Source organism: Rhinoderma darwinii, chromosome 2 (genome assembly GCF_050947455.1).
Source record: "Rhinoderma darwinii isolate aRhiDar2 chromosome 2, aRhiDar2.hap1, whole genome shotgun sequence".
Taxonomy (NCBI): Eukaryota; Metazoa; Chordata; class Amphibia; order Anura; family Rhinodermatidae; genus Rhinoderma; species Rhinoderma darwinii.
In genome coordinates this window covers 25243315-25271293 of record NC_134688.1, presented here as the reverse complement: position 1 = coordinate 25271293, position 27979 = coordinate 25243315, and the positions used below count along the sequence as shown (strand labels likewise).

Here is a 27979-nt window from a genome sequence, read left to right as displayed (position 1 = left end):
ACTCCTGTCCTCCTGTATACTGCCTCTATACTCCTGTCCTCCTGTATACTGCCTCTATACTCCTGTCCTCCTGTATTCTGCCTCTATATTCCTGTCCTCCTGTATACTGTCTCTATACTCCTGTCCTCCTGTATACTACCTCTATACTCCTGTCCTCCTGTATACTGTCTCTATACTCCTGTCCTCCTGTATACTGTCTCTATACTCCTGTCCTCCTGTATACTGCCTCTATACTCCTGTCCTCCTGTATACTACCTCTATACTCCTGTCCTCCTGTATACTGCCTCTATACTCCTGCCCTCCTATGTACTGCCTCTATTCTCCTGTCCTCCTGTATACTGCCTCTATACTCCTGTCCTCCTGTATACTGCCTCTATACTCCTGTCCTCCTGTATACTGCCTCTATACTCCTGTCCTCCTGTATACTGCCTCTATACTCCTGTCCTCCTGTATACTACCTCTATACTCCTGTCCTCCTGTATACTGCCTCTATACTCCTGTCCTCCTGTATACTGCCTCTATACTCCTGTCCTCCTGTATACTGCCTCTATACTCCTGTCCTCATGTATACTTCCTCTATACTCCTGTATACTGCTTCTATACTCCTGTCCTCCTGTATACTGCCTCTATACACCTGTCCTCCTGTATACTGCCTCTATACTCCTGTCCTCCTGTATACTGCCTCTATACTCCTGTCCTCCTGTATACTACCTCTATACTCCAGTCCTCCTGTATACTGCCTCTATACTCCTGTCCTCATGTATACTTCCTCTATACTCCTGTATACTGCCTCCATACTCCTGTCCTCCTGTATACTGCCTCTATACTCCTGTCCTCCTGTATACTGCCTCTATACTCCTGTCCTCCTGTATACTGTCTCTATACTCCTGTCCTCCTGTATACTGCCTCTATACTCCTGTCCTCCTGTATACTACCTCTATACTCCTGTCCTCCTGTATACTGCCTCTATACTCCTGCCCTCCTATGTACTGCCTCTATTCTCCTGTCCTCCTGTATACTGCCTCTATACTCCTGTCCTCCTGTATACTGCCTCTATACTCCTGTCCTCCTGTATACTGCCTCTATACTCCTGTCCTCCTGTATACTGCCTCTATACTCCTGTCCTCCTGTATACTACCTCTATACTCCTGTCCTCCTGTATACTGCCTCTATACTCCTGTCCTCCTGTATACTGCCTCTATACTCCTGTCCTCCTGTATACTGCCTCTATACTCCTGTCCTCATGTATACTTCCTCTATACTCCTGTATACTGCTTCTATACTCCTGTCCTCCTGTATACTGCCTCTATACACCTGTCCTCCTGTATACTGCCTCTATACTCCTGTCCTCCTGTATACTGCCTCTATACTCCTGTCCTCCTGTATACTACCTCTATACTCCAGTCCTCCTGTATACTGCCTCTATACTCCTGTCCTCATGTATACTTCCTCTATACTCCTGTATACTGCCTCCATACTCCTGTCCTCCTGTATACTGCCTCTATACTCCTGTCCTCCTGTATACTGCCTCTATACACCTGTCCTCCTGTATACTGCCTCTATACTCCTGTCCTCCTGTATACTGTCTCTATACTCCTGTCCTCCTGTATACTGCCTCTATACTCCTGTCCTCCTGTATACTACCTCTATACTCCTGTCCTCCTGTATACTGCCTCTATACTCCTGTCCTCATGTATACTTCCTCTATACTCCTGTATACTGCCTCTATACTCCTGTCCTCCTGTATACTGCCTCTATACTCCTGTCCTCCTGTATACTGCCTCTATACTCCTGTCCTCCTGTATACTGCCTCTATACTCCTGTCCTCCTGTATTCTGCCTCTATATTCCTGTCCTCCTGTATACTGTCTCTATACTCCTGTCCTCCTGTATACTGCCTCTATACTCCTGCCCTCCTATGTACTGCCTCTATTCTCCTGTCCTCCTGTATACTGCCTCTATACTCCTGTCCTCCTGTATACTGCCTCTATACTCCTGTCCTCCTGTATACTGCCTCTATACTCCTGTATACTGCCTCTATACTCCTGTCCTCCTGTATACTGCCTCTATATTCCTGTCCTCCTGTATACTGCCTCTATACTCCTGTCCTCCTGTATACTGCCTCTATACTCCTGCCCTCCTATATACTGCCTCTATTCTCCTGTCCTCCTGTATACTGCCTCTATACTCCTGTCCTCCTGTATACTGCCTCTATATTCCTGCCCTCCTATATACTGCCTCTATTCTCCTGTCATCCTGTATACTGCCTCTATACTCCTGCCCTCCTATATACTGCCTCTATACTCCTGTCCTCCTTTATACTGCCTCTATACTCCTGTCCTCTTGGATACTGCCTCTATACTCCTGTATACTGCTTCTATACTCCTGTCCTCCTGTATACTGCCTCTATACTCCTGTCCTCCTGTATACTGCCTCTATACTCCTGCCCTCCTGTATACTGTCTCTATACTCCTGTCCTCCTGTATACTGCCTCTATACTCCTGTCCTCCTGTATACTACCTCTATACTCCTGTCCTCCTGTATACTGCCTCTATACTCCTGTCCTCATGTATACTTCCTCTATACTCCTGTATACTGCCTCTATACTCCTGTCCTCCTGTATACTGCCTCTATACTCCTGTCCTCCTGTATACTGCCTCTATACTCCTGTCCTCCTGTATACTGCCTCTATACTCCTGTCCTCCTGTATTCTGCCTCTATATTCCTGTCCTCCTGTATACTGTCTCTATACTCCTGTCCTCCTGTATACTGCCTCTATACTCCTGCCCTCCTATGTACTGCCTCTATTCTCCTGTCCTCCTGTATACTGCCTCTATACTCCTGTCCTCCTGTATACTGCCTCTATACTCCTGTCCTCCCTCTATACTCCTGTCCTCCCTCTATACTCCTGTCCTCCCTCTATACTCCTGTGCTCCCTCTATACTCCTGTCCTCTTGGATACTGCCTCTATACTCCTGTATACTGCCTCTATACTCCTGTCCTCCTGTATACTGTCTCTATACTCCTGTCCTCCTGTATACTGCCTCTATACTCCTGTATACTACCTCTATACTCCTGTCCTCCTGTATACTGCCTCTATACTCCTGTCCTCCTGTATACTGCCTCTATACTCCTGTCCTCCTGTATACTGCCTCTATACTCCTGTCCTCCTGTATACTGCCTCTATACTCCTGTCCTCCTGTATACTGCCTCTATATTCCTGTCCTCCTGTATACTGCCTGTATATTCCTGTCCTCCTCTATACTCCTGTCCTCCTGTATACTGCCTCTATACTCCTGTCCTCCTGTATACTGCCTCTATACTCCTGTCCTCCTGTATACTGCCTCTATACTCCTGTCCTCCTGTATACTGCCTCTATACTCCTGTCCTCCTGTATACTGCCTCTATACTCCTGTCCTCCTGTATACTACCTCTATACTCCTGTCCTCCTGTATACTGCCTCTATACTCCTGTCCTCATGTATACTTCCTCTATACTCCTGTATACTGCCTCTATACTCCTGTCCTCCTGTATACTGCCTCTATACTCCTGTCCTCCTGTATACTGCCTCTATACTCCTGTCCTCCTGTATACTGCCTCTATACTCCTGTCCTCCTGTATTCTGCCTCTATATTCCTGTCCTCCTGTATACTGTCTCTATACTCCTGTCCTCCTGTATACTGCCTCTATACTCCTGTCCTCCTATGTACTGCCTCTATTCTCCTGTCCTCCTGTATACTGCCTCTATACTCCTGTCCTCCTGTATACTGCCTCTATACTCCTGTCCTCCTGTATACTGCCTCTATACTCCTGTATACTGCCTCTATACTCCTGTCCTCCTGTATACTGCCTCTATATTCCTGTCCTCCTGTATACTGCCTCTATACTCCTGTCCTCCTGTATACTGCCTCTATACTCCTGCCCTCCTATATACTGCCTCTATTCTCCTGTCCTCCTGTATACTGCCTCTATACTCCTGTCCTCCTGTATACTGCCTCTATATTCCTGCCCTCCTATATACTGCCTCTATTCTCCTGTCATCCTGTATACTGCCTCTATACTCCTGCCCTCCTATATACTGCCTCTATACTCCTGTCCTCCTTTATACTGCCTCTATACTCCTGTCCTCTTGGATACTGCCTCTATACTCCTGTATACTGCTTCTATACTCCTGTCCTCCTGTATACTGCCTCTATACTCCTGTCCTCCTGTATACTGCCTCTATACTCCTGCCCTCCTGTATACTGTCTCTATACTCCTGTCCTCCTGTATACTGCCTCTATACTCCTGTCCTCCTGTATACTACCTCTATACTCCTGTCCTCCTGTATACTGCCTCTATATTCCTGTCCTCATGTATACTTCCTCTATACTCCTGTATACTGCCTCTATACTCCTGTCCTCCTGTATACTGCCTCTATACTCCTGTCCTCCTGTATACTGCCTCTATACTCCTGTCCTCCTGTATACTGCCTCTATACTCCTGTCCTCCTGTATTCTGCCTCTATATTCCTGTCCTCCTGTATACTGTCTCTATACTCCTGTCCTCCTGTATACTGCCTCTATACTCCTGCCCTCCTATGTACTGCCTCTATTCTCCTGTCCTCCTGTATACTGCCTCTATACTCCTGTCCTCCTGTATACTGCCTCTATACTCCTGTCCTCCCTCTATACTCCTGTCCTCCCTCTATACTCCTGTCCTCCCTCTATACTCCTGTGCTCCCTCTATACTCCTGTCCTCTTGGATACTGCCTCTATACTCCTGTATACTGCCTCTATACTCCTGTCCTCCTGTATACTGTCTCTATACTCCTGTCCTCCTGTATACTGCCTCTATACTCCTGTATACTACCTCTATACTCCTGTCCTCCTGTATACTGCCTCTATACTCCTGTCCTCCTGTATACTGCCTCTATACTCCTGTCCTCCTGTATACTGCCTCTATACTCCTGTCCTCCTGTATACTGCCTCTATACTCCTGTCCTCCTGTATACTGCCTCTATATTCCTGTCCTCCTGTATACTGCCTGTATATTCCTGTCCTCCTCTATACTCCTGTCCTCCTGTATACTGCCTCTATACTCCTGTCCTCCTGTATACTGCCTCTATACTCCTGTCCTCCTGTATACTGCCTCTATACTCCTGTCCTCCTGTATACTGCCTCTATACTCCTGTCCTCCTGTATACTGCCTCTATACTCCTGTCCTCCTGTATACTACCTCTATACTCCTGTCCTCCTGTATACTGCCTCTATACTCCTGTCCTCATGTATACTTCCTCTATACTCCTGTATACTGCCTCTATACTCCTGTCCTCCTGTATACTGCCTCTATACTCCTGTCCTCCTGTATACTGCCTCTATACTCCTGTATACTGCCTCTATACTCCTGTCCTCCTGTATTCTGCCTCTATATTCCTGTCCTCCTGTATACTGTCTCTATACTCCTGTCCTCCTGTATACTGCCTCTATACTCCTGTCCTCCTATGTACTGCCTCTATTCTCCTGTCCTCCTGTATACTGCCTCTATACTCCTGTCCTCCTGTATACTGCCTCTATACTCCTGTCCTCCTGTATACTGCCTCTATACTCCTGTATACTGCCTCTATACTCCTGTCCTCCTGTATACTGCCTCTATATTCCTGTCCTCCTGTATACTGCCTCTATACTCCTGTCCTCCTGTATACTGCCTCTATACTCCTGCCCTCCTATATACTGCCTCTATTCTCCTGTCCTCCTGTATACTGCCTCTATACTCCTGTCCTCCTGTATACTGCCTCTATATTCCTGCCCTCCTATATACTGCCTCTATTCTCCTGTCATCCTGTATACTGCCTCTATACTCCTGCCCTCCTATATACTGCCTCTATACTCCTGTCCTCCTTTATACTGCCTCTATACTCCTGTCCTCTTGGATACTGCCTCTATACTCCTGTATACTGCTTCTATACTCCTGTCCTCCTGTATACTGCCTCTATACTCCTGTCCTCCTGTATACTGCCTCTATACTCCTGCCCTCCTGTATACTGTCTCTATACTCCTGTCCTCCTGTATACTGCCTCTATACTCCTGTCCTCCTGTATACTACCTCTATACTCCTGTCCTCCTGTATACTGCCTCTATATTCCTGTCCTCATGTATACTTCCTCTATACTCCTGTATACTGCCTCTATACTCCTGTCCTCCTGTATACTGCCTCTATACTCCTGTCCTCCTGTATACTGCCTCTATACTCCTGTCCTCCTGTATACTGCCTCTATACTCCTGTCCTCCTGTATTCTGCCTCTATATTCCTGTCCTCCTGTATACTGTCTCTATACTCCTGTCCTCCTGTATACTGCCTCTATACTCCTGCCCTCCTATGTACTGCCTCTATTCTCCTGTCCTCCTGTATACTGCCTCTATACTCCTGTCCTCCTGTATACTGCCTCTATACTCCTGTCCTCCCTCTATACTCCTGTCCTCCCTCTATACTCCTGTCCTCCCTCTATACTCCTGTGCTCCCTCTATACTCCTGTCCTCTTGGATACTGCCTCTATACTCCTGTATACTGCCTCTATACTCCTGTCCTCCTGTATACTGTCTCTATACTCCTGTCCTCCTGTATACTGCCTCTATACTCCTGTATACTACCTCTATACTCCTGTCCTCCTGTATACTGCCTCTATACTCCTGTCCTCCTGTATACTGCCTCTATACTCCTGTATACTACCTCTATACTCCTGTCCTCCTGTATACTGCCTCTATACTCCTGTCCTCCTGTATACTGCCTCTATACTCCTGTCCTCCTGTATACTGCCTCTATACTCCTGTCCTCCTGTATACTGCCTCTATACTCCTGTCCTCCTGTATACTGCCTCTATATTCCTGTCCTCCTGTATACTGCCTGTATATTCCTGTCCTCCTCTATACTCCTGTCCTCCTGTATACTGCCTCTATACTCCTGTCCTCCTGTATACTGCCTGTATACTCCTGTCCTCCTGTATACTGCCTCTATACTCCTGTCCTCCTGTATACTCCCTCTATTCTCCTATCCTCTGCCTCTATTCTGCTATTTATCCTCTACTACTTATATATAGATATACTACTTAGATATTCGTGGCCGTAATCCTACTGCACACTCTACAGTCACTGTTAATAATGATGGGCCTGACTGATTCAACACACTACCAAGAGGAGGAAGAGAGCAGGTCAATCACATGATGAGCAGGAGACAAGTTTATTTTCTCGTGTTTACTGGGTGGCGGGAGGGACCTGTCGTCATTGGCGCAAGCAGGCACCAGCTTCTTTTACTGGCACTCACTTATGGCCGCTCATGGAGGGTCATTTGACCCGACCTGTCCATCATCGGCCATATCCAGGCCGTAGCGCCGTCCATATCGGTGCGCTGCTCGCAACACCCCGAGGTCTTCACACGACCCCTCAGGGATTGTTGAAGATGGTTCATTGGTTTAGGGATATATTCAGACTGTTTGGAGTCAGGAAGTCTATTGGCAACTCTCTCATTGCCTTCCTCTGGATCAACACTGTAGGATTATAGGTTGAATTTGTGTCTTTTTTTAACCTTACTATGTTCCCATGTCATTCACTATTTTTCCCTCTGTGAAATCATATAAATGACAGTATAATATATTATTTTACTATATTACAAGGAGGATATGGGGATGTCCAAGCTGAATCATTCATTTACTTGGGAAATCATGGGATTATTAATAAAAGTGACATCAGCGCTGTTAGTTAATCAATAAGTATCAGGAACACTGACCAGGAGAACAGTGCTCCATTCACTGCTCGGAAAATCAATACCTGCTTATTTGTCATACCTGCAACCTAGCGGGGGAGTTCAGGGTCCTTCCAAATTCTTCTTATGCACATCATCAGTGTTTGCCTACAGCCGCCTGGTAGCAGAGCCGGACTACTCCTCTCAGTGGAAATCCTCTCACTTTGGTCTCCTACGTCCATATCTATCTGCGGGAGGTTTCCAGGTAGGACAATTTACCATATCGACTAAGTATGTCAGCATTACCGGCATGCAGGTTTACACCAGATTTATTCAGTGGGTTTACTTAGTCTATATATGCAAGAAAATGATAGAAGAGTTGTTCCCTAATATAATGTTATTATAGGAATCGCTCCTTTTATCTAGAAGAATGAACCGATAATAACTAGCAAGACTGCGGGGAACATAAACGATCATATAGAAAGATAATCCAAGTTGTGCTACTGTGTGTATAATCTCGATGAAATCTCTATGAATTGGGAGTCCACATCCCCCTCCCCGAAGAAATTACAGATTGATCCCTCCATTTCCAATATTTACTTCTATGATCTCGGAAACTAAGCTATAGGGGTGCATAGGTAGTAGCAGTGTCGGACTGGGGTTGCTTGGGCCCACCAGAGGAGATGATTCGTGCCCACCCTCCATCTAGATAGAACATGTACATGCCCATTTTTTTTCACAATTGTCCTTATTATTATTGTACACAAAAGACATATCATCAAAAAAGTCTAAGAGGTTATTTGTGAATCATCCCAAAAGAAATAGACTTTAGAGGCAAGTGATGGGCTCCAAAGTCACCTCCAAATGGGGTTGTCTTCTGCTGGACATTTAGGGCCATTAATTATTGTATGAATATTTGTGGTATTATTTGAAGTCCACCACCTGGACTAAAATAATTTTAAATTCGTTCTCCGTGATATTATAACAAGAAAAATAGATCCGGAGTGTATATAAAATATAACTTTTACTGAGTTTTGTTTACATTTTTCATATATTTTTTTATGATATGCATTTTTATAATGATTTTTGGACTCATTTGCTGTCTCAAAAATCATGATAAAAATGCATATCATAAAAAATATATGAAAAATTGCATGCAATATTGGCACATGAAATTTTTATGTGTATATGTCGCATATTACAAATTTACAGAGCAATGCAATGGAAATTGTTCAGTATAAACATTTACAGAAATCACATACATCAGTTTATAATATGCTGCTAACTTGTCTGTTCCATTTTGGATATATTTTTGCTAAATGTACAGCAAATTGCCTAAAAAGCAATTATCGAATACACTATAATTACTCAAAATTCTACGTTTGGCCATGGGAACAACTATAGTTATCTAATAGGTTAAAGAAGAATTTCCAGAATCGACAATTATCCTATCTCCACAGGATAGGTAAAAATTGTCGTCTGATCGATGAGGGCCCCACTGCCTCACTGCAGTAAGGAAGAGTTCGCCGCTCCATGTCTATGGGACTACGAAAATAGTCGAGCACTGTAGTCGGCAGTTTCCGTCATTTCCACAGACTTTGAATGGAGAGGCAACAAGCAATGATGATGAACAGGCGTTCAAGACCCCCATCCTCACCATCGGTGGGTGTTCCGGCGGTGGGGCCCCTAGCGATCAGACAATATCATCTATCTTGTGGATAATTTTTGATTCTGGTTCAACCCCTTTAAAGGTGTTCTCCACTTTGGACAATTACTTTTTGTTAGACGGTCCTCCCCAACAATAACCTGATCACAGGATAACAGGATGGTGCTGGGACCATCAGCGATCAGGTGTAATCTGTGGGGAAACTAAGCTACACGTGTTCAATTCTCCTGCAGCGCCACCACTGGGGAAATGTAGCATTACATAGTTCTTATTGAAGTCAAACGGCTGTCCATATAATGCATGAGCATGTTGGGTTCTCCAGATGGAGAGATGCTTTTTGCAGCTGCTCTCCACTCTGGACATTCGATGAAGGTCCTGAGCAGGAGTTCACCATTTGTTTACTCAGAATTCCCTAATACGGTATTGAAAATGTTTCTTTAAAATATCCTTATTTCCCTTTATTCCCTCCCCCCTCACTATCAGGGTTCGCAGTGGCGTAATGATCATTGTCACAAAGGGTCCAACCGTGACGGGGCCTAGAAGGGCAGGGGGCACTGCCCAGGATCCCCACAGGCTGCCACATCAGGTCCCAGAACAGAAGGTGACATTGTGTGCTGCATTGCATACTACATCCTGACGTTGCCTTGTGTCAGGATCTTCTATGCACCGCGGCACAGAGTTTGTGCAGATTTTGGCGATCCGAGGCCGTCTTAAAGAAAAGTCAGAGGCAATGAGTAAATGCCTTTTTTTTCCCGTCTGATTTAGGGGTCTTATCTGGGGGATCTATGCTAAAGGTCCATGCAGAAGGGGGCCCCATTCAAAAGTGGGGCACTCTCTAGTTATACCCCTGATTGTTGAACCAGTACACAAGACTATTCTCCTGTAGGCAAAGGCTCTGATTTGATTCTGGGCCCTTCTATAACATAGGCCAGCAGACAATACGTGCCAGCAACATGTCATGTATTTGCAATGATAAAGGTTACAATGCAATTATAAAAGGACAGATAAATGGTGGGACCACAGAGTCATTTACTCTATTGGGCCTAAGGTTCCTCAGTCCAACTCTGCCAACTACAGCAGTTGGTAGTTAGCTAATGGGCTGATAACACAGTGAAACCCCTCCAAAAAAACACATCTATAAAAAGACTACCCCCATCTAGACCAGATTTATATATTGGCCCTCTTAATTCAGAGGACTGCCCCTATAGAAGACCATTTTTCACTGAAATCTTAAATAGTCCTCTCAAAAAAGTTTCACTGTATCATGAACTGGACTAATTTGTAGTTGGAGAAGAGAAGGACAACACAGTCTTCAATGGGCCTACTGTATAGGGCTAGCTACATTTAAATCCTGATATCATCACAACACCATGTTACATCTCCCTACCGGATCACACTTACCAATTTTTTACATTTTAAGTATAACGTGTTGCGGCCTCTCCAAAGCGGAGCACACAAGCTTTGCTACGTCTTAAAGGGACAGGCTTATGTTAGCTGGTCTTGCTCACACTGTAACTGATCACCTCTTATTATATAAATCTGCTCAGAACTGCCCCACCTTACCTGAGCAACAAGGTTCTTTGGTCCTGTCCAATTGTGAAGGTGTTTGTTGTCTGCTATTTTGGATTTGACCCGAACTGTTTCCTGACTTAGGATGGTAGCCTGCCCCAACCTTTATCTGTCCTACTGTGTCAATAAAAATCTGCCAGCCCTGACCTCAGACTTGTATGACCACGCTTCTGTCTCTCCATTCTGGTACCTTGCTTGAAAATACCATCTTCAAATCGTCAGTGACCTGGGGATTCCCTGCACAAAGTCCTTACCCTGGTGTAGCCCTAGCCAAATATAATAGTGACATAGTGGATCCACGTTCCTGTACCGAGACCTGGCCGTGACAATAAAGGAGTTTTCCCATTTTCAACATCTATGGCACATCCACAGGATATGCTAAAATATCCAATAGATGCGGGTCCCATCTATAGAATGAAGCCCCCTGACCCCCGTCCTACCTTGTCCGGCTCCCGCTACTCCCCGGCCTATGTATGATGAGGTGGTTGGCAGTTACGGAAATAGCCAAGCTCGCTGAAGTACACTATTTACGTAGAACCCAAGTTCCAGAAACACCATAGCTCGCCGTTCAACGCGGTTTCTGTAACTCACATTCACGACTGTGGGAGTTACGGAAATAGCGTAGCTCAGCAAGCTTGGCTGTTTCCGTACTACCGACCACCTTGTCAGAGAGTGGTTGGGGAGCAGTAGAAGCTGGACAAAGTAAACGGGGGTCAGAGGGGCCCCATTCTAGAGATAGGTGCGGGTTCCAGTGGTGGGACTCGCTTCAATGGGACATTCATAACATCTCTTGTGGATATGCCCAAAAAATCTAAGTTGAGAATACCCCTTTTAGTAAGACACTGGTCTATGCATCAACTTCGAAAAATGTACAAAATTAGATTATTCAACCCATAAACGAAACCTCACTCTAAGACATGTAGCAGATGGACTACATCCCTATCCGTGATGTCGAGGTCACATTGCCCCTTTACTAAAACAGGGTTAGCTAATAAAGTGATCATACTAGGTTGATCCAAGGCAAAACTACTGACAGGTGTTTTTCCGTTGGTGTAGGGTGTTACCGAGTGGAGCAAGGAAATATTACTAAAGCTAGATAGATAGAAAAAACCCAACTGGTTGGTCTTGGTTCTTATACAGGGTCCAGATTGTGATGAGCAACAGTTCTGCACTGGTGTCTTGGAGCTCTTTGGGGACATAAAATATCTTAGGGTACTTCACCCCGCTTGTATGTTATGAATAGAAAGTAATAGCAAAAATCCAAAGAAGATCTCAGGAGCTTCTTGGTGCAAAACTTTTTGCACCAAGAAGCTCCTATGACATTATGATCTTTTTTAGATTTTTGGATTTCGTGCGATTGACACCCCTGGTGGTCACGTGCACAATGTCGTCTTTTACGTCTCTAATTTTTCTAGTTTATCTGGCCTTTGGATTTGTACTGATCAGGCTGGATTAAGTAGAGGCTACCCCTCCATGTTACAAAACTCAAACACAGCCCAATGGAGTCCTGTCACCACACGTTACTGCAAAGATGTATTCAGCAAAGACTCCTCTCTTTGTTTGCAAATTCTGTGAAAGGCCAAAGTGGTCACATTCTGCTCCATCAGCTCCTGCCATCTGTTTGCCTAAAACATATGTACAATATAGACTCTTATTTCATAGTTTGCTTAACAAATACGCAAATCCATAAAACTGTGTTTGCTTAACGGAAATTAATACTTTCCATGGGAATCGTATGTTGTATGGTTGTTCCTGGATACCATCATGGCCACTGCTTTCGATCTGATCACTTACAATATATATACAGGGTGACTTTTTGAATAGTCAGCATATATCATGCTTGCAATCGGGGAGATTAAGAAAAATGATGAACTAAGCAGCACGACTTGCAACTGGGCACAATTCCAACCTGAGGCATTCGAACCACAAGTATATAAATCTTTTCATTATACTCCAAAATGAATACAGACTCCTAAACAAATATAGACCCAGACCAGTCCCCCTAAACTAATACATACCCCAGACCTTGCAGATACTTTCCTTGTTGATGCAGCTTGCAGTTCTCTACACTCCCGGATGCGCCGCTGCAGGCAAAGTCCTGTCGCTTGTTCTGAAAGCTTTTTCGGGAGTCTGGGAGGTCTCCTGTTTTTCCAGGTGCATCTTGGATATTCCAGGAGAGTTGGTAATGATATTGATTAAATTATTATTAAAGGGTCCATCCATTTTAACCAATTTCTCAGAAGAGCAGGTGAACTGATGCCCTGAGCTAGAGGTTCCAGGTAAGATCCAACTGGCTCCGGTTTCTCTCTCACTGAGAATCAATAGAGCCATGGCCAAGTACACAAGCTCTTAGCGCCTATGAAGGGGTGCTAAGAGTTTGGTCTATGGGCTCAATAGAAAGTTTATGAGTCCGTACACTGCTTGCTTGGCTTTCAAAGAAAAGCCGAGCAGAGCCGAACAGAAATGAAGCTGCACAGCGCTCATCTGAGAGTTTCTGCCGCTTCGTTCTAGCGATCGATGAAGGTCTCAGTGCTCAGACCCCCACCGATCAAAACTTCTGACATGTCACTATGACATGGCAAAAGTATTTTGTAAGTATAGGTAGACTTTAAAGGTCCACTGCAACATTTTGAAAGTCAAGCTTGAGTGGGTTTCAGTATTTTTTCAGCCTGCGAGTCTCCAACTATTGCAAAACTATAACTCCCAGCATGATCTGACAACCTGTGACAGTCAGGGCATGGTGGAAGTTGTAGTTTTGTACCACAGGTTGTTGACCACTCCACTAGACTAGAATGAAGAATGGATTATTAGAAATGTCACCAGCATGTAAATGGGTTGTTTGAGATTAGAAAACAGGGACTGCTCATTCTGTACAAAATTGTCCACTTCTGACCTCAGCCTTGTTTAAGTGACTGTGATATCAATTATCTGAATTAAGTTTTATACCACAGCAAATGTAATTAATGACATCCGTGAACCATTCTCAGTATATGAACTTTTGTCATTGCAGACTGACCTGACCATGTGCACGGGGAAATGTGCAAAGTTTATTGGCAAAGTCCTATTCCCATTAGGTGTCTGCGCTATTATTGCAAATCTTCTCCTGTATTTCCCAAATGGCAAGATCCTAGAAATAGAACAGATTACAGATTTTGTCTGGTTTTTCCATGGAATCGTTGGGGCTGGATTATTGGTAAGTCTATATGATGTATTCATTAGCTAAATACCATGGTATTAAAGAACGGTACTGTACTAAATTGTCTATATAACAATGCCCACATAATGCTGTCAGTCATACAGTGCCCACATAATGATGTCAGTCATACAGTGCCCACATAATGATGTCAGTCATACAGTGCCCACATAATGCTGTCAGTCATAAAGTGCCCACATAATGCTGTCAGTCATACAGTGCCCACATAATGCTGTCAGTCATACAGTGCCCACATAATGATGTCAGTCATACAGTGCCCACATAATGATGTCAGTCATACAGTGCCCACATAATGCTGTCAGTCATACAGTGCCCACATAATGCTGTCAGTCATACAGTGCCCACATAATGCTGTCAGTCATACAGTGCCCACATAATGCTGTCAGTCATACAGTGCCCACATAATGATGTCAGTCATACAGTGCCCACATAATGATGTCAGTCATACAGTGCCCACATAATGCTGTCTGTCATACAGTGCCCACATAATGCTGTCAGTCATACAGTGCCCACATAATGCTGTCAGTCATACAGTGCCCACATAATGATGTCAGTCATACAGTGCCCACATAATGATGTCAGTCATACAGTGCCCACATAATGCTGTCTGTCATACAGTGCCCACATAATGCTGTCAGTCATACAGTGCCCACATAATGATGTCAGTCATACAGTGCCCACATAATGCTGTCAGTCATACAGTGCCCACATAATGCTGTCAGTCATACAGTGCCCACATAATGCTGTCAGTCATACAGTGCCCACATAATGCTGTCAGTCATACAGTGCCCACATAATGATGTCAGTCATACAGTGCCCACATAATGATGTCAGTCATACAGTGCCTACATAATAGTTTCAGTGTCCTCTTATTGACATACTGTGATCACGTAATAATGACATACTGTATAGTGCCCACATAATACCATCATACAGGGCTACAATTTACTCGCAGAATTATTCTATTGTATGTCCTTATTTTATTGCAATCCAGTGCCACGTAATGCTTGTATAACAGTTCAGCACAGTGCTCACATACAGTGCCTATAAAAATAATTCCACCCAATGGTTTTGCAAACCTGCAGCTTTTTTGCAGTGATTTTATAAAACCAAGACCACATGTCTCACCCTTAAGGACAATATAAACATGGGGGTAAACAACCTTGTCGAGGTTTTGACATTGACGACAATAAGGCACCACGCGTCGTGGTTGTATTACAGTTTTGAACGCAGCATAAAAAGTATTTCTGTGTGTCGAAAAAGCCAAATTAAATCCATTGTGATCGAATGTTGTCATACAATAAAGCATGGAAAAAGTTTAAGGTGTGAATATGTTTTGTATGGATTTAGTACCATCACATATAGCACCCATATTAAACCCAACTTAGCTCTCCATAGAACCCCCATCAGAACCGCAGGGGGTTTCAGTGTTGCTGTCGCAATGTAGATGCTAAAATTTAGATGCATGATGCCAATCTGAAACTAGCTTAGAGGAGTTTTCCCAAAATCAATAATTATCACCAAGGTGATAATTTTATGATTGTTGGGGGCCCCACCGATCATGAGAATGGGGTCCCAAACCCCCATATCCTCTTCACTGTACATCCTGCAGTGAGGAGTAGCTTGAATGGAGTGGTGGTCGAGCATGTGCCTGCCGCTCCATTCATTGCCCATGAGAATTGACGGAAACAGCTGACTGCTGTACTTGGCTGTTTTCGTCATTTTCATAGACATTGAATAGAGCTGCAGCGCGCATGCTCAACCACCGCTCCATTCAATGTCTGAGGGGTTCAGGAACCCTGTTCTCACGGTTGGTGGGAGTCTCTGTAATAGGGCCCCCAGTGATCATTAAATTAACACCTATCCTGTGGATGGGTGATCATTTATGATTTTTGGAATACCCCTTTAAACAGGGATTTATCATCAGAAAATAACATATTGTTTAAATGCGGTTTTTATTATAAACATATATTTTTTCTATGAGACTATTCACAACAGGCTGACGCGTCCTGTTTTCTGTAGCTAACATGTCAGCTGTGTAGATTGGGACAGAATGAGCAGAGTAATCTCATCATTGTTATACAATAGGGTGGCGAGTTAATGAGAGCTTTGTATGCAGCTCCCCTGCCTCTCCCTGGTTTTTGTGAGAGGGGTTGTACTCCATCACTTACTAGAAACTGTAATAATCTATGACATTTCTTTGTCAATTAACTCCCATTCATTGAAGTTGTCATTAAGCACACACCCTGCTGCACTGTCTGTACAGACAATACAGGAAGGGGGTGTGTCTCCAATATGGCTGCCCCCTGTAAAGTTTTTAAATGTAAACTATAAATAACTACAACATTAAAAAAAATAACAAACACATTATTTCTCTTCTACATATTTATATTTAATTAATAAAACTAAAATCAAATACACGAGACATTCCCTTTAAATATGCTGTCCAGTGTATAGCACAAGGAAAAATCAGATTTCTGATATCCCAGCTGAAGCAACCGCTGTCTCGCTTCATTCTGCTGATCGGTGGGAATCATCTATGTATATTTCTAGAGAACTCTAATAATAAATGTACTATTTAGTTATTTAATTATTTATTTATTTTTTTAATTATTTTTTTTACGAAATTTACAAAATTAACAATGACCTTAAGATCTCAGTCTAAAATAATGTTCTCTTTTGCTCCGCAGGCTTTCCTACCAGCATTTATGATGATTGGTGCAGGTGGAGAAGGATGTTGTGCAAACAGATGTGGGGTAAGAAATAAAATATCTAATTGTAAGATTACATTCAGGAAATATCCAGACAGTTTCTGACTTGACGTCCATTGCCGAATGAGAGATGGTGTTCGGTATATGCCAGGGCTCATTCTAGTCCTGGTTGGCACAGTAATTAGTTCAGCTGCCTGGCAGCACTGGGGACATGGTGTCAAGCCTCATGAGGACAATATTTGCATCTTTTGCTCTGGTGGACTCGGTGTTAGCATGTATTTCATGAGTGCAGACCAACTGCTCAGCAGTAAAGATGGTTTGCGCTTTAAATTGCTTATGTTCTGTTTGGTTCACTTTGTTTGATCTACAGGTCTAGGTCCTGGAGTAGGGATATTATTGTTATTTATACATGTACTTGTGAAGGTCCCAAAATGTCTGCCAATGGTGGTTCACTTTATATTATTGTAATTCTGTAGTATGATATACGCGCCGGAAGGAACAGCAGAGGTGTCTTCTTTAATGTGTTATTTCTGTTTTAAAAACGTTAGGAGGGTGCAATCAGCGTCGGAACCCTGTGTACCATCCATGGGGCTGAGCATGATTGCTATAGGGCGGCAGCTCCTGCCAATCGGGGTTCAGTGCGTGAGCTACTGCCCTGTAGGAGAAGCTGTTGTGCTTATGGTGGGAGTTGCTAGGGAGCCACACTGCATGCTGTGAGAGTGGAATTAGTGGCAGGTGGAGATGCCAGGAAGTCTCCCTAAAAAGCAGAGGAAGTGATAGCCAGGTTGGGTTGCCAGGGAGACTCTCCGTGAGAAAAAGATGGTAGGTGTCAGGGAGCCTCTCCGTGAGAAAAAGATGTAAGCGACCAGGGAGCCTCTCCATGAGAGAGAGACGGAAGGTGTCAGGGAGCCTCTCCGTGAGAAATAGATGGAAGGTGTCAGGGAGCCTCCCCATGAGAAAGAGATGGAAGGTGCCAGGGAACTTCTCCATGAGAAAGAGATATAAGGTGTCAGGGAGCCTCTCCGTGAGAAAGAGATGGAAGGTGTCAGGTAGCCTCCCCATGAGAAAGAGATATAAGGTGCCAGGGAGCGAGCCCCTCCGTGAGAAAGAGATGTAAGGGACCAGGGAGCCTCTCCGTGCGAAAGAGATGGAATGTGTCAGGGAGACTCTCTGTGAGAGTGATGTAAGGTGCCAGGGAGCCCCTCTGTGAGAAAAAATAGAAGGTTCCAGGGAGCCTCTTCATGAAAAAGAGATATAAGGTGTCAGGGAGTCTCTTCGTGAAAAAGAGATGGAAGGTGCCGGGGAGCCTCTCCATGAGAAAGAGATATAAGGTGCCAGGGAGCGAGCCCCTCCGTGAGAAAGAGATGTAAGGGACCAGTGAGCCTCTCCGTGCAAAAGAGATGGAAGGTGCCAGGTAGCCTCTCCGTGAGAAAAAATAGAAGGTGCCAGGGAGCCTCTTCATGCAAAAGAGATATAAGGTGTCAGGGAGTCTCTTCGTGAGAAAGAGATGGAAGGTGTCAGGGAGCCCCTCTGTGAGAAAGACGTTTTTCACACTTTTAAGGGGTGTTCCTGTTACTACCTGTTGAGTAATACAAACTTTTGTGACATCACATCCGGCATGCTTTCTTAAATTGCAACTACCACTGCATTACCATGCCGACACCTTGACTTACAGCTTTAACCTGCAATACCACATTTCTCACCACCATGATCAGCACGGTGACGAAATGGTGTTGTCCTAAGTAGACACCAACCTTAAAGGGAATGTGTCGCTAGAATTTATTATTTTTTTCAGTTAAACAATTATTATTTAAGTGATTACACATTGTTTTAATTTTTTCACAAGTCAGGAAATATTATAAATTAGATTCTAATTTATAACATTTTAATGTGCTGGCCACTAGAGGGAGCAGTTCCTAAAATTGAAGCATGATAAATGTGGTAAAGCAATCTCATTGATTTATGCTGAAAATTTGGGGCACTCTCTCTAGTGTCCTCACACAATCCCCGATCCCTTCTTCTGGCTAGTGCCAGGAGAGGGAGGGGTTTGAATGTATTCAAACCTCCTACACTGTGTATATTCTGAGCGAAACTACACAGTGTAGGAGGATTAGATACAGGGCTCAGCAGACAGTAATACACGAGGATAATACACGCGAAGATAATACACACGAAGATAATACACACGAACATACACGAACATAAATTACCTGCTCCTGCCGCCGCCTCCGCTGGTCTACTCTCCTCTTCCTTGCGCATTCGCTTCGTTGAACATATGGCCGGAATTCGTCATCTTACTGTCCGGCAGCGGCTTCCGGTCCACATGAAAATGACGCCGGATTTCGCTCTACGAACGAGCTTCGTTTTGGTCTGTGTGGGAGCAGAGCATGCGCCCTTTCCACAGAGATGGCGCACGCAACTGCGAATGGAACTGCTCCCGTTCGCATTCTCTATGGGGTTGTATGTGCCGTATTTCATCTCTGTATATGTCGTTAATCGACACATACAGAGATGAAAAAAAAAATGGCAGCCCCCATAGAGAAATAAAAGTCAGAAAACATAAAAAAGTAAAACATGAGAACACAATTTAATAAAATGTTTGAAAGTATTACATTAAAAGCAGTATTATATAAAAAAAAATTCATGACACCTTCCCTTTAAAGGAAAAACTGCAGCATCCCATTGTAGGTGTTCACTCGAGCATCGGTCATATGGATTTTACAGTAAAGCAGACCTGCTGTGATTGCCAGGGGAACCGCAATGTGAATTCTAAAGGAAAGGAAATAGTACATGGTACCCATTGAAATCAACGAGCATCTATTGATTTCAATGGACACTAGTGGTCCTAAAATGTTAGAGCCACACTTAAAGGGGTTTTCCGGTTTCAGCAAATTAATGTTATCTTTCTTTATATAATTAAATGTTATACAATTTTCCAATATACTTTCTGTATTAATTTCTTATGGTTTTCACGATCTCTGCTTGTTGTCATTCAGTAGGAACATTCATTGTTTACTTCCAGTGGATACAATCAGGGCAGGCCTTAGGGGTGTGCGACCTGTGCGGCAGCACAGGTCGCATCACTCCTCCTAAGTAAAGGGGGCGCCGTCACTGACAAACATGCTGCCTGATGCTTCCGTAGATAGTCCCTCTGCAGCCCCTATTCCCTCCTACAACATAATCTCTATGGTGACACCATATCCCGTCTCCTCAGCCTGCCTGTGGACTGCTGTGAATACAAACTATGTCCTCTCTCTAGTCTGAAGCAGTCGGGACATAGATGAGGGGGAGGGGAGAGTTCACAGCCTGAGTGTCTGCAGAGAGGAAACTCAGTTTCTAGTCCTCTCCTGTATCCCCCTCCTCTCCAGTGCTGGGTCCCCATATTCTTCTTGCAGACCAACAGACAAGCTACTTCTGCAGCTGGTTATATCTGCTGTCCTGGGATGGGGCATGTTGTAAAGGGCCCTGCTGCTTCAGGAGACTGTCTGCATGAGAGATCTTACATAGAAGGTAAGTGTGTGTATGAGTGTATGTATGAGTGTGTGTATGAGTGTGTGTATGTATGAGTGGGAGTATGTGTATAAGTGTGTGTGTATGAGTGTGGAAGTGTATGTATGAGTGCGTAAATTGTATGTGTGCGCGTTTATATACACTACCGTTCAAATATTTGGGGTCACCCAGACAATTTTGTGTTTTCCATGAAAACTCACACTTATATTTATCAAATGAGTTGCAAAATGACTAGAAAATATAGTCAAGACATTGACAAGGTTAGAAATAATGATTTTTATTTGAAATAATAATTTTCTCCTTCAGACTTTGCTTTGGCCAAAGAATGCTCCATTTGCAGCAATTCCAGCATTGCAGACCTTTGGCATTCTAGCTGTTAATTTGCTGAGGTAATCGGGAGAAATTTCACCCCATGCTTCCAGAAGCCCCTCCCACAAGTTGGATTGGCTTGATGGGCACTTCTTGCGTACCATACGGTCAAGCTGCTCCCACAACAGCTCTATGGGGTTGAGATCTGGTGACTGCGCTGGCCACTCCATTACAGATAGAATACCAGCTGCCTGCTTCTTCCATAAATAGTTCTTGCATAATTTGGCGGTGTGCTTTGGGTCATTGTCCTGTTGTAGGATGAAATTGGCTCCAATCAAGCGCTGTCCACAGGGTATGGCATGGCGTTGCAAAATGGAGTGATAGCCTTCCTTATTCAAAATCCCTTTTACCTTGTACAAATCTCCTACTTTACCAGCACCAAAGCAACCCCAGCCCATCACATTTCCTCCACCATGCTTGACAGATGGCGTCAGGCACTCTTCCAGCATCTTTTCAGTTGTTCTGCGTCTCACAAATGTTCTTCTGTGAGATCCCAACACCTTAAACTTCGATTCGTCTGTCCATAACACTTTTTTCCAATCTTTCTCTGTCCAATGTCTGTGTGCTTTTGCCCATATTAATCTTTTCCTTTTATTAGCCAGTCTCAGATATGGCTTTTTCTTTGCCACTCTGCCCTGAAGGCCAGCATCCCGGAGTCGCCTCTTCACTGTAGACGTTGACACTGGCGTTTTGCGGGTACTATTTAATGAAGCTGCCAGTTGAGGACCTGTGAGGCGTCTATTTCTCAAACTAGAGACTCTAATGTACTTGTCTTGTTGCTCAGTTGTGCAGCGGGGCCTCCCACTTCTCTTTCTACTCTGGTTAGAGCCTGTGTGTGCTGCTCTCTGAAGGGAGTAGTACACACCGTTGTAGGAAATCTTCAGTTTCTTGGCAATTTCTCGCATGGAATAGCCTTCATTTCTAAGAACAAGAATAGACTGTTGAGTTTCACATGAAAGCTCTCTTTTTCTAGCCAATTTTGAGAGTTTAATTGAACCCACAAATGTAATGCTCCAGATTCTCAACTAGCTCAAAGGAAGGTCAGTTTTATAGCTCCTCTAAACAGCAAAACTGTTTACAGCGGTGCTAACATAATTGCACAAGGGTTTTCAAGTGTTTTCTAATCATCCATTAGCCTTCTAACACAGTTAGCAAACACAATGTACCATTAGGACACTGGAGTGATGGTTGCTGGAAATGGGTCTCTATACACCTATGTAGATATTGCATTAAAAACCAGACATTTGCAGCTAGAATAGTCATTTAGCACATTAACAATGTATAGAGTGTATTTCTGATTAATTTAATGTTATCTTCATTGAAAAAACTGTGCTTTTCTTTCAAAAATAAGGAAATTTCTAAGTGACCCTAAACTTTTGAACGGTAGTGTATATATATATCTGTGTGCATGTGGATATATATGATTCTCGTTTACATAAGATACTGTAAGGGCATATTCATACATTGTAGTTTTGCAGCAATGATTTAAAAACAGTTTTTGCTGTGCTTTTGTGTAAATAGTGGCAAAACTGATGTGTACAGTATATAGTGTGTGTATATAGTGCTATTGTTTGTGCGTAGACTGTATAGCAGTATTTTGTGCGTAGTGCATGTTGCGATATTATAGGTGTATGCAGTATATAGCGGTTTTATATGGGACTATAATATATAGCAGTATAATAGGTGTGTAGTGAATATAATGGTATTATATGTGTACAGTATATAGCAGTATTTTTTTATACAAACAATATGTAGTGGTGTTATATGTGTGTAGAGTATAAAGTAATTTACAGCATATGTTGGACTTTATATGTACAATATATGGCAGCATTTTATATATATATATATATATATATATATATATATATATATATACACACTACATGGGGGTATTATTTATATGTACAGTATTATTAATGTGTAATGTATATGGCGGTATTATATATCTATACATAGATTGTAAGCTCTTACGAGCAGGGTCCTCACTCTTCCTGTTTGAATTGGAAATTGGTTTTGTCACTATGTAATGTCTGATGTCTGTACAATGTACCCCCAGAACTGAAAAGTGCTGCGGAATATGTTGGCGCTATATAAATAAAAATTATTATTATGTATACATTTTACAAACATATTATTTATGTATAAAGTAAATGGTAGCATTATTTCTACGTACAGGACATACCGGTGTTATTTATGTGAACAGTATATGGTGGCATTATTTGTGTGGAAGGTATATAATATGGGAGGGGGCGCCAAAACTATTCTGCTCCACAGGGCGCCCTCTAGCCTAAGGCCGTCCCTGGATACAATTCTGTCCATGGTCATGTGATGGACACACAGGTGCTGAGATCATTAGAAGACACAGCTCTGATACACATACTGTAACTGTAACGAGGCGTGCACCTTTGTGTCCATCACATGACCATGGACAGAATGTTATCCTTAGGAAGTTACTACTGAATGACAACAAGCAGAGATCTTGAAAACCGTGAGCAATTAATACAGAAAATATATTGGAATATTGTAGAACTTTTAATTTTACAAAAAAAAATTACATTAATTTGATGAAACTGAACAACCCCTCTGAGGAATGACGCTAGATAACCTTCTCCCCATGCCTCATGGGTGACCTGTAGTGCCAGTTGACTCTGGAAGGATATAGATTTTCATGGGATGATCTCATATGTAAGACTTTACCCTTTGAGGGACGTTACTGAAGAATGATGACATGTTGCTGGTGTATTATGTGTCTATGTCACCATTCGAGTTGTTAATGTTTGTGGGTCCTCATTCACCAGATGCTCCTGACTGTGATCCTCTCTGCACTGGGCACCATTGGAGGAGCGTACTGTGTGGTCATCTCTGCAATGGGTTTAGTCCGTGGACCTCTGTGTGACACAGGAGATGGTGAATACATATACCCCTTCCGGAATGATACAGAGGAGTAAGTGTCCTATTCATTACTGTAGCCCAAGGTTATATACACGTGGGTTTGAAGACCTAGAAAAGTTAGATAAGACCATCATACAGTTCTCAGGGGTTCAGAGTTATTCACACACAGGGAGAGATTATAGGAAAGGCACATGCTCCATATGCCCAGGGCCTCCACCACGCTGGGGGTCTTCAATACCCACCGTCCCGGCCAGGGTTCTTCTAAACTGGTCCTTAAATTCACAAGTGTATTGGAAGAAACGGTTGTCCAGTATGTACGAGGGAACTTTCAGTTTATCGGCTGCAGGTCAATTCTATCTTGCGGCCAACCAGACGTCTTGTTTTCACATAGGCCTGGTAGTCACTGGGTAATGTATACTCTTCTCCTCTCTGGGACCCCACCTCTAAGGAAAACAGGGTCCCCTAATGGCTGTTTGTCAACCCTATCCATCATAGATGGGATGTAGAGGCGGCCGGGCATGCAGATGGCGCTCTCCATGGAAGTATAAGGCAGTTGCTGGCTCGGCTATCTCTATAACTTCAATAGACGTCAGTGGAAAGGGCCATGTGTGTATATAGCCACCTGGGTAACAACCCAAATGGGAGCTCTAGTTTTGTCCATATTGGTTGTCACAAAGCTTTTACAGATACAGATATATAAATGTGTTGTGATCATATGACTGGAGCAGAGGAGCTACTGAATATTGGAATGGAAAATATAATTCATTTAAATAATCAATAAAAAAAAAAGTGTTTCACATCTTTATTATGTGGCAAAGAACTTTTTATAGACTTCTTTGTGGAGTTCTTTAAATGACAAGTTATGTGTTCACAGACGATTCTGTGACATGTTTTGCTTGTCTTTCGCCACTAGATGGCGCTGCTTTACTAATTTGCTGCGCTGCATCATAAATGACTAAATGTGTAGTGATTTCATAATATTCCATTGATCTACATTATGTACACCCCATTTCTCTGACTGCAGGGACAATTATCTCTTTCATCCTGACACTTGGAACATGTGTAAAGAACCTGAGAAAGTCGTGCTGTGGAACATAGTCTTATTCTCCATCCTCCTAGGAATTGGCGCCATTGAAGCTGTCCTGTGCTTCATTCAAGTCATCAATGGCGTCATTGGAGTGATCTGCGGCACATGCTTGAGGAAACGGAAAATCAGTGTAAGTTGTCTGCACTAATACATTCATTCTGTATAACTACATCTATACAGTTAGGTCCAGAATTATTTGGACAGTGACACAAGTTTTGTCATTTCAGCTATTTACCAAAACATATTGAATATACAGTTATATAATCAATATGGGTTAAAGTGCAGAGTCTCAGCTTTAATTTGAGGATATTCACATCCTAATTTGAGGAAGGGTTTAGGAATTACAGCTCTTTAATATGTAGCTGCTTCTTTTTCAAGGGACCAAAAGTAATTGGACAATTATCTCAAAAGCTATTTAATGGGCCGCATGGGCTATTCCCTCGTTAAACCATCATCAACTAAGCAGGTATAAGGTCTGGAGTTGATTCCAGATGTGGCATTTACATTTGGAAGCTGTTGCTGTGAACCCACAACATGAGGTCAAAGGAGCTATCAATGCAAGTGGAACAGACCATCGTTAGGCTGAAAAAAAATGAAGAAATCCATCAGAGAGATAGCAGAAATGTTAGGAGTGGCCAAATCAACAGTTTGGTAAATTCTTGAAAAAAAAGAGCGCACTGGTGATCTCGTGAACTCCAAAAGGCCTGGACTTACACGGAAGACAACAGTGATGGATGATCGCAGAATCCTTTCCATGGTGAAGAAAAACCCAGTCACAACATCTACCCAAGTGAAGAACACTCTCCTGGAAGTAGGTGTATCAGTATCTAAGTCTACCATAAAGAGAAGACTTCATGAGAGCAAATACAGAGGGTTCACCACAAGGTGCAAACCATTAATCAGCCTCAAAAACAGAAAGGCCGGATTAGACTTTGCCAAACATCATGTAAAGAAGCCGCCCAGTTCTGGAACAGCATGAAACTAAGATCAACCTGTACCAGAATGATGGGAGGAAGAAAGTATGGAGAAGGCTTGGAACGGCTCATGATACAAAGCACACCACATCCTCCGTAAAACATGTTGGGGGCAGTGTGGTGGCATGGTGGAGGCAGTGTGATGGCATGGTGGAGGCGGTGTGATGACATGGTGGAGGCGGTGTGATGGCATGGTGGGGCAGTGTGATGGCATGGTGGGGGCAGTGTGCTGGCATGGTGGAGGCAGTGTGATGGCATGGTGGGGGCAGTGTGATGGCACGGTGGGGGCAGTGTGATGGCATGGTGGGGGCAGTGTGATGGCATGGTGGGGGAAATGTGATGGCATGGTGGAGGCAGCGTGATGGCATGGTGGAGGCAGCGTGATGTCATGGTGGAGGCAGTGTGATGGCATGGTGGAGGCGGTGTGGTGGCATGGTGGAGGCGGTGTGATGGCATGGTGGAGGCAGTGTGATGACATGGTGGAGGCAGGGTGATGGCATGGTGGGGGCAGTGTGATTGCATGGTGGAGGCAGTGTGATGGCATGGTGGAGGCAGTGTGATGGCATGGTGGAGGCAGTGTGATGGCACAGTGGAGGCAGGGTGATGGCATGGTGGGGGCAGTGTGATGGCATGGTGGAGGCAGTGTGATGGCATGGGCATGCATGGCTGCCTGGCACTGGGTCACTAGTGTTTATTGATGATGTGATTGAAGACAGAAGCAGCCGGATGAATCCTGAAGTGTTCAGGGATTTACTTTCTGCTCAGATTAAACCACATGCAGCAGGGTGATTGGACGTCACTTCACAGGACAGATGGACAATGAGCCAAAACATACTGTGAAAGCAACCCAGGAGATTATAAGGCAGAGAAGTGGAATATTCTGCAATGGTCGAGTCACCAGATCTCAACCCGATCGAGCATTTCACTTGCTTAAGACAAAACTTAAGACAGAAAGACCCACAAACAAGTAACAACTGAAGACAGCGGCAGTAAATGCCGGGCAAAGCATCACAAAGGAGGAGACCCAGCGTGTGGTGATGTCCATGGGTTCCAGACTTCAGGCCGTCATTGCCTGCAAAGGATTCTCTACAAAGTATTAAGAAAAAACATTTTATTTATGGTAATATTCACCTGTCCAATTACTTTTGAGCCCCTGAAATGAGGCGGCTGTGTAGAAAAATGGCGCAATTCCTAAACATTTCACAGGATATTTTTGTTCAACCCCTTGAATTAAACCTGAAAGTCTAAACTTCCATTGCATCTCCGTTGTTTCATTTCAAATCCAATGTGGTGGCAGCGGAGCCCAAATCATGAAGATTGTGTCACTGTCCAAAAAAATACTGGACCAAATCTGTATATCACACATATCCATGCCATCATTACCTCTATACATCACTCATACCCTTATCAATCACATCCAAGTTATGAACACGCAGTTCCTGCTATCACTGAACCCGTCAGTGCCACTGACCTGACGGATTCAGGTCTCAGTGCTAGATATAGCTGATCTGTATACAGAACACAAAGCAGCTGTATCTCAAAAAGTAAAAGTAATTTTTAATAAAAAGTATTTAGAAACCAATCACACTGATAGACATTTTTATTTAAAAAAAAACAAAAACATTTTAAAAGGTGTACATAATCTTTAACTACACCCCTGTATATCATCATTACCCCATACATCACACGGCATATCATCACTACTTCCATACATCACACATATCCATACTATCGCTACCTGCATACGTTATACGCACCAATCACCACCTCCATGCATCAAACATACTGATATAATCACTAGCCCCAGACATCATATATATCTATTCCTACAATACCCACATATGTGATATGTCATACATACACCTCTCTTAGGTCCCATTCACATCACGTTAAGGCACTAAGTTTATCTTGTACATCGGGAAAGCTCCCGACGTACAAGATAAACGTGTCCGTAGGGCTCCATTATCCCAACGGAGACCAAAAGAGTGTTCTCTTGGCCTCCATCGGGCTGGTATACCTTTCTTTTGAAGGATGGAGTAGCGTAGTAGACTATGCTATTCCATCCTGAGGGATCCCGCAGAAAAAAATGTATACCGCACAGTATACGTTTTTTAACATGGGAGCCTATGGGTGACGGATGCCACTGTATGGCATTCGCCACAGGTATACGTTAAACGTATACCTCGGGGGGCTCCCAATATTACTGTCCATATAGGGATAGTGAAGTCAGGAGCTTACACAGTTTTGGAGTCCCTGGGCAGAGCTCTATTAG

General features: G+C 43.6%; 1 protein-coding gene across 1 annotated transcript in view; it reads left to right on the top strand.

The window, feature by feature from the left end:
- Positions 1 to 7737: 7737 nt before the first annotated feature.
- Positions 7738 to 27979, top strand: part of LOC142740415 (transmembrane 4 L6 family member 1-like) — a 32780-nt gene continuing 12538 nt past the window's right edge. Inside the window, exons 1-5 of the mRNA XM_075849951.1 lie at positions 7738 to 7980; positions 13961 to 14143; positions 16855 to 16920; positions 23553 to 23698; positions 24671 to 24863. Coding sequence (XP_075706066.1) covers positions 13973 to 14143; positions 16855 to 16920; positions 23553 to 23698; positions 24671 to 24863 — 576 coding nt within the window. The 5' untranslated portion in view covers positions 7738 to 7980; positions 13961 to 13972. The remainder of the gene's footprint in view (positions 7981 to 13960; positions 14144 to 16854; positions 16921 to 23552; positions 23699 to 24670; positions 24864 to 27979) is intronic.